Below are 8,413 nucleotides of genomic sequence, written 5' to 3' on the forward strand. Positions count from 1 at the left end.
CCCCACGCATGTTCGTGTGATTTGAAATCAATTCTGCAAACAAACACATTAGTTGTGGGAGCATCTTTCACAACTTTTACAGTTGCTGACTCAATAGGTGAGTGGAAGAATAGCAGTGCTACACAATTGTCAGATTGTCAATTGTGTAGCACTGGAGTTTTATTTCATAACTTTTTTATCAGGCATACATTACAACTGTAGTCCAGTGTTTTTGATTATACTACCTCAAACACACACACACACTCACACTCACACTCACACACACTCACACACACACACACACACTTTGTAGAGTCTTACTTCTCTGCTGCTCATCCTGTGCACTTGATGTAATATTTCAGTGAAACCCTCCAGACAGAGTGCAAAAAATGTTTAAGATGCAGGATCTCATTAATATTAGTAAAGTGTTGTCCACACACACACACACACACACACACACACTTCATTCCTTGTGAGCAAACCAATCACTACATGGGCGCATAAACCCATGGAGTCCCCCCAGAGGACCATGTATGACTCTGCTGGAGCCTCCGAATGAGGCGCAGCAGGACCATCTAGTGGTTTATGTGGAGACAGTTTCAGCCTGTCAGTGATCTGATAAACCCGCAACTGTCAGCCGAGCATGATTTCACCAGACACACGCTCTGGAGATTTGGAAGCAAATACGAAGCTTCTTAATTTGTGCACTTGTTTCTTTTTTTCTTTTTTTTTGCTCTGTTTTTATTTAATTGACACAAAACTGTCAATTAATCTGGTTTGATGTTTTTTTGGTTTTAATTTGATCAGCTTGACTGACACCTGCAGCACGGTCGCAGCTCCGCAGAGAGCCTTCCGGACTCAGGGTGAAGACGCTCTCACCAGCCCCTCAGCCACTGCCTGAAGAGCGGCTGTCACCACTGAAGGCACAGCGCGCACTCATCTGCTCCAAGAGAGAAATGAAACGCTTTTGTTGTTCAAGGTTGAGCTTATTGGAATGTGCTCTCTCGAATACTCTGAAAGAGTAAGAAGGAATTTGCTTCAGATGGATTTTACTTGGAAAGCAGGCACTTGGTGACATTTCTCAACTTGGATGTGCGTTGGATTTTACCGATGGATTTCAACAACGATTCTAATTTTTCTCTCGGAGACATCAACAGTTCATCAGCAACAGGTGAGTTAAACAACCAGAGCACCAGTGATTTGATCCAGTTAGAATAACGTCGTTAAGCATCATAACTGATCTCAACATGTTAAAAAAATCAACTGGATACACTTTTCTTCTTCTCTTTTATTTCTTAAGGTTATCTTTTTTTTTTAAAATATCATACAAGCTTTTGTAGCCTACAGCACAAATTTTTAACAGCCTGATATTGTTGATGAGAAATATGAAATATGATGATCCTCATCATATCAATTTAAACTTTGACACTGATGAAATCCTTTTGATTCATGTCCATAGCGACCCAAGGTTTATTCTTCCAGCAACACACACACACACACACACACACACACACACACACACTGGCAGGCACTCATATTAATTTGTTAATATCCACATTGAAATTATTCAATAGTCATTCTGGCAACAGTCTAAAGAGAGAGGAAACTGATGAGAGATTGATGCATGTCTGATAATAGATCACATCATTATCAGCTGACAGGTCCATATTGCTAATATTACTCTGCTGCTCTTGCACAAACTGTTCATAGCCTATAGACATAATATTTCATAAATATACACCCCCCCCCCCTTGTTTCCAGCTGTAGATGGGACCCTTCATTGCAGTGCCATCCTCCCTGTCATCTTTGGCATCATCTGTTTTCTGGGTATTATGGGGAACTGTATTGTCATGTACACCATCATGAAGAAGACCAAGTGCCGTGCCAAACAAACTGTTCCAGACATCTTTATGTTAAATGTGTCAATTGTCGATCTCCTGTTTCTCCTTGGGATGCCATTCCTCATCCACCAATTGCTGGGCAATGGTACCTGGCACTTTGGAGCCACAATGTGTACGGTCATCACTGCGCTTGACTCCAACAGCCAGATTGTCAGTACTTACATCCTCACTGCAATGACCCTTGACCGTTACTTGGCTACGGTCCATCCAATCCGCTTCAACTATATCCGCACACCCTGTGTGGCAGCACTGGTCATTGGCCTGGTGTGGGGTCTGTCCCTACTCACCATCATCCCTGTGTGGATGTACGCAGGCCTGATGCCTCTTCCAGATGGCATGGTGGCCTGTGCGCTCCTCCTGCCTGATCCAGTCACTGACACATACTGGTTTACACTTTACCAGTTCTTCTTGGCCTTTGCTATACCCTTGGTTATCATCTGCCTGGTGTTTTTCAAGATCCTCCAACACATGTCCACCAGCGTGGCACCACTCCCTCCGCGGAGTTTGAGGGTGCGCACCAGGAAGGTGACCCGCATGGCAGTGGCCGTCTGCCTGGCTTTCTTCATTTGCTGGGCTCCTTACTACATCCTCCAGCTGGTCCACCTGGGGGTGCAGAAGCCAAGCCTCGCTTTCTCCTATGCGTACAACATAGCCATTAGCATGGGCTACGCTAACAGCTGTATCAACCCATTCCTCTACATCATCCTCAGTGAGACCTTCAAGAGGCAGTTTCTCAGGGCTGTCCGCCCTGTTAACAGAAAGTTCCGTGTGAACCCAAGCACCACTGATGGTGGCAGTGTGAGTATGAGAATGGTGCCTGATGGAGGTCGGCAGGAGCCAACCTCCGGGGAGATGATCCCATCCAGTGTGACCCACAATGAGTAAGCATCAGTGGCTAAGAATCAATATAACTTAATCACCATGTATCTGTGCAACTGATAAGCACAAATGGGACACTGGCACAAGAACATATATACATAAAACAGTATTGTCTGCACATCAACTCCAATTGAGCATTTCATTAAGGGAGCATGTCTGCTATTTTTCTGCCATAATCTGAATAAAAATGTTTCCCATCATTCATTATAATGCAAAGCCTAATGTCACTAATTCACACAGCTTAATTTTTCTGCTGCAGCTTCCTCCTGGGCCTGAACACAGCTCAGCATAATGATTCACATCTGCAAAAACCACAGATTTTCATTATTGGAAAGCCAAGACAAGTCAATAAAACATAGTTTTGTTCAGCTTAACATATTCGTATCTGACAATCCTGTGACCTTCCTCCTTTTAAAATGACTGACAGACATTTATTGAAACAATCGCACTCAGGAGGAGGAAGATGAGTCAGACTGAATAGTTTCTCAGAAATAAAGGTGCGTTCATAGTCAGACTGAATGTAAAGCACAATTCATTTTGTTTCACTCTCAAGAGATTTTTTTAGCCAGTGGACATGAGAGTAAAGACATTTGCTGCCAGCTAACAACATACATCGATTCTATTAGCGCCAGACGTTCCTCAAAGCCGCCTCCTCTCCGCTCCAGTCTCTGTAAATTCACGCAGAAGATTCGCTCACATCTTTCTATTGACTTGCTAAATGTTTCATTCTGAATACACCTTTACACCACTGGTGCAGCTTGAATACGCATGAGTGTGGACCTGTCCTCTAATTTCAACAGGAAGCATTTTCTTCCAGACTGGATCATTGTCAGGACAAAATGTTTGAAAATAGTAACTATACCTACATTTCAAGCAAATATTTCTCTATAATTACACACACAACAACATAAAGTACAGTAAGAAAGATGATACACATAACTAGATGCAGTAAATATAAAATCACTGTATGCATCCATGCAAACCAAGTAGTTGCCTGAAGCTGTGATTTGTGCATTGGAGAGACAAACAGCAGACAGTTCTGTACATGGTTGTTGTACAGAGAATGGAAAGAGCAGATGATACTGAGGTTGCATCCTTGTTTGTTCTTGTGTCCTGTGATTTTCTGATGTCACACCCAAACTGTAAAGACATAGAGGATGTAGAAGGAGACTGGAGTGTGTGTTCAAACACAAGGATGCATCAGATTCAGACAGGAATGTAATTTTATGCCATGGTTACAGTCCAACAATATTCACCTTGATTAGGCAACAAGTAGGAGACACACACAGACGTAGAAAAGTTATGTATGTCTGTTTCAACAGTGCTTTTATTATATTTGTATTTATTGCTTTTATTACATTTAATGTAGCTGTTGGATATTATAAATATATTTGGTTGTGCTTGTCTCTTTGCTCGTTTGTCTGTTTGCATGATAAGTGGTATTATTTGGCAAACTAAAAACAGTCGTTCCAGGAATTTGCAACATTATGATCACAAAAAAACCCTACAAAATATGTCCTATTCATGCATGACGGCTATTTTTAAGTGCAATGGTTATTTGTCAAGCAGTGAAAGTTGCAGTATTTTCAGTGTCGATTCAGTCCAAAATTCAGAGCCACAAATATAAATGAAGAGCTGTGTTGTGTTCTGGATGAGCTGATATATCAAATCTATAAAAGAGTGCCATTCTGCTGATGATGTGTGGTTAATGTTGTTGTATTGATATTATGTTGATACCAGCAATTAGTGTTGTCAAGTCCTAATCGAAATTGTATTCGTTTGACTTGTATTTTTAAGAGGGAGAAAGCTCTGTATCATTGTACACAGCAATGATGACATTGATTATTTAATTATTGTTTTGTAAAAATATATCCGACAAATTGTTATTCTTATAAATCATCCATGTGGTTCTGACGCTCTGTTGTTCTTGTTCTCGTTAGAAAGCAAAAGAAAAAAGTCTAATGTGAAGCTTTGCTTAGTTGTTGATGAAAGAATAATTTGTGTCAGTGTCTGTACCATTGTGAACACTGACAGCTTAATAAATGCATATGTACACTGTGACAGAAACTTTAATATTAATTAAAAGAAATTGTGTGAAACTATCAGTACAATTGTGCTTGTTTTTAAGTACCTTATGATTTCACTCAAAGTACGCCTCCATTTTTACTACACATGATATTTAACGTGTAAAACATTTTCACTCCTCACATAGTCTACACAGGAACTGAATATATGTAAGCAACATGCACACACATGCAGTTCTCAGTCGACATGTCAACTCGTGGTTGTAGTTAAATTAGATTATATTTCGCTGTCAGATTCTGGAAACTGATCTTCTACATCCATACACCTTTTACATCTAAAAGGCTAAAGGTTTGTTCCCTAAATCAAACTTAAAATGTTCCTGTTTCAGCCAGAGCTGAAATGTTTTGAAGTATTTCTTTAGTGTGTAATGTTCAACACACACCGGGGTGAATGTTCGGAGGAGATGAGTGAGATGAGAGCAGATGAGCTGTGTCAGCCAAAAAAATTTAATGGCAGTATTATAGAACCAAAGTGAAGTGCCTGCAGATAAAGCAGAGTGGGGCTAGTTGTTAATTAACACATTTAAGTTGAGGCACGGCATCGATAAAAGCCTCTATAAGCCTCAGAGGGAGACAATTATCTAGAGTTTATACCAGGGGTCTCCAACCTTTTTAACTCTGAGAGCTTTGTGAAAAACAAAACTTCTTTTTGATAGAGGTTATCTAACTATTGATAAAACATTTTGTATGTTATACAAATCAATGAATAAATGTCAGCGTTTGGAAGGTGAAGTCATCACATTGGTGATGATAACTTCTTCACAGCTGATTAGAATATAATCAATTGAAATTTTCCTAATTCCTCTTTTAATACATTGCAAAATTTAATAGTTAAAAGTACACAAATGAGCTCTGCAAACCCTGATCTGGAAACAGCTATGTCATTAATAAGTGCCAGAGAGCACGAGACTGGAGCTTAACAATGTAGGTAGAGCTGCAGATCTACTGCAGATTCATCTATTTGTTAGTGGCATTGGTCTCAAAGTGGGGTTGGTCCACTCAATCAGCAACAGATGAGTATGAAAAGTGAGGCTTCAGAAATCCAGCATCACTCTCCAGCAGCTGCTCAGTCCAGGCTCAGATCAACACTGCATCAGAAAACATCAAAAAAGAATTAGGATTAGGTGAGAAAAAATATTCAGTATTGTATAAAATATAAGGAATTGTATTGTAATCAAAAGTGTTGAAGAATACAAAAGATAAAATAGCAAGTACAGGTTATAAAAGATAAAACACAATAAATATAACTGCATAAAATAAATATGATTGCATTATTAATCAGTCAATTGATTGATTCTTCGATTGATAGAATTCAGTACTGTCATTACTGTGGTACCTGTTTTCTTAGCAATGTTGCTGCGAGGCTTTTCACTGGTTATTGTCAGCCGATAATGATCTGAGTTTATTCTCTTGTTATAATTACAGGCCATGGAGAAGTGCACACAGTGTACCTGCTCTTGACAGTTTATTGGCAGATGATCAACAGTCTCAGATTATGGGTTCAATCTTTCCCAGCACTTGTTTAGTTACCGGAGTGAGCACTTAAAGAGAACATTTCATTATCTTTGCAGTAAGCTCTGCAGCTGACAGCCATGCCCTAGCTTCACAGAGGGGTGTGTTTCATGCCTCTTTGCCTCCTGACAGGGAGTCTGTTCATATTTCATAACACCGATCCTCTTCTCCAGCAGTTCAGGTTAACCCCTGCTGTTGTCTCATCACTAAACGGGCGCAGGATTCATTTACTGTCACCGCACCACTTGACAGATGCAGAGAAGTATTTGAAGCAGGCAACTCCTCAAACAGCCCCTGATGTCAGTGCATATTATATTCTTCAACTTCTACCTGGGCTACTCAACTTTCACTTTTCTTTGTGAAAGCCTCCACTTTTGAGCTCTAGACACTATGACACTTTGAAGTCCTTAAATAAAGAGAAGAAGGGGAGAAGGGAAAGAAAAGGAAGAAAAAATAAAACGTGAAACTTAGGGTGACTTTCAGCATGGGTTAACTTACAGGTTTTCTGCAGCAGTGGAAGTAAATGAAACCTTAAAACCTGATGCAAACATTCCTACAGGTGCCCACTCTTGCTGATGACTTAATTCTCTGTCTGTACAAAGATGCTGGAACAATCTGTGTTACTACATCCTCTGATGCATTGTTTGGACAGCAGTGTGCTACTGGAGGTTGTGCTGTATCTTGCCATCAGAATGGTGATAACAAAGGTAGAAGCAAAGCAAACAACAAGTGCAAGACATTCGTGGGAGGTTCTGTGTTCGGCTGCTGAATGAGTCAAAAACATTTGGTTAAATTTAGCTTAAACAAAAAGATTCTATTCAGTTCACCTGTACAGTGGAGATCTACTCCATCCCATGAAAATAGATTAGCTGGACTAATTCCAATTCCTGTTATGCCACCAATAATTGTAAAAACAAATCACTTAAAATTAGGCCAGAGTGAGGGATTCATCATAAATGTCTGTACAAAAATCTTTTGCCAACCCATCTGATAGATGATCACAGTCATTGCATCCCTGTTTTTTTTTCCTTGTCTCCCTCGTGTCTCCACCTCCCCCCTCTCTCTCTCTCTCTCTCTCTGTGTGTGTGTGTGTGTGTGTGTGTGTGATGGTCCATCTCCACACTGTCTTCAATCATCTCATCAACCTTGCAGTGAAAGAAGACCAGCTCATCCTCCACTCATCACCAGATTTTTTCCTCAGACCCTCAGTATTGTGAACATTGGTGCTTTTTCCTTGTGCCTCGGATCCTCAGTGTCCCCTTCTCCACCAAGACACCAGACCTGCCTGTGTCATCTCAGCTAAACAGCTGGCCCTTCCACTCCCCAGCCTGCCAGCCATCTGTCTGAGCCAGCCTCAGCCACTCACCGGACTCATGTGCCTGCCTGTCCCCTGCCAGCGCCCCCGCCATCCTCTCCACCAGAAGCTTTTCCATTTCTTCTAAATAAACCCACCGTCCTCATCCTTACTTCTGTCTTGTTCTCCTGACCCATACATCCCTCAGGAAGTTACATAACACTATGAAGCGCTGCTGAAGTAATAGCTATGGGCATATGTAGTGACCCATGGGTGTCAGGGCTGTGCTACTTGAGGAGTGTTTTGCCCTACATCTCTGATGTCCATGCTCTGCTGAATATTAGATAGAAATGCACATCTGTGGGAGGGAGAAATTAATTACCTGTATGCACAATACTACAATACTATTTGTTCTGTGCGTGGGAACACATCTTATTTCAAATTAAAAAATATAGAAATATCTTTTCATCCACTTAAGTGTTCACAAGGTAGACACTTCTTCCCTCCTGAGACAAGGCTTATTAGATTGTAAACCTAGACATGACTTGTTATGTTCAGGAACTACTCTTGTGCAGCTCAGATTAGCACCTTGACCTCAGCCTTCACTAACAGCTATTACATTTAAGATGATTCATAGAATTGCAGTGCAGAGTTGACGGTGAGTTTTACTCAGGCTTATCTGGTGACAATGTAAATGATGTAAATGTATTGGAAATAAAGGACGATGACTCAGTTTTCTCTTTTCTCTGCTGTTTTAACAAGAA

At 40.7% G+C, this 8,413-nt stretch overlaps 1 protein-coding gene across 1 annotated transcript; it reads left to right on the plus strand.

Annotated features, from left to right (window-relative positions):
* Positions 1–493: 493 nt before the first annotated feature.
* Positions 494–5,241, plus strand: mchr1a (melanin-concentrating hormone receptor 1a). Its single transcript, XM_071505663.1, has 2 exons — positions 494–1,150; positions 1,741–5,241. Exons 1-2 carry the CDS (start codon positions 1,090–1,092, stop codon positions 2,763–2,765), a joined length of 1,086 nt encoding a protein of 361 aa, XP_071361764.1. The 5' UTR covers positions 494–1,089; the 3' UTR covers positions 2,766–5,241.
* The last annotated feature ends 3,172 nt before the right edge of the window (positions 5,242–8,413 follow it).

This window comes from Trachinotus anak, unplaced genomic scaffold (assembly GCF_046630095.1).
Source record: "Trachinotus anak isolate AG129_WGS33_773 ecotype Australia unplaced genomic scaffold, CSIRO_AGI_Tana_v1 ptg000019l, whole genome shotgun sequence".
NCBI classification, from domain to species: domain Eukaryota; kingdom Metazoa; phylum Chordata; class Actinopteri; order Carangiformes; family Carangidae; genus Trachinotus; species Trachinotus anak.

Bases quoted from the DNA above. Each gene is read 5' to 3' on its own strand.
- mchr1a (XM_071505663.1), top strand. From the start codon at position 1,090: ATGGATTTCAACAACGATTCTAATTTTTCTCTCGGAGACATCAACAGT. The intron at 1,151-1,740 runs GTGAGTTAAACA...CCTTGTTTCCAG, and splicing joins CAACAGTTCATCAGCAACAG to CTGTAGATGGGACCCTTCAT.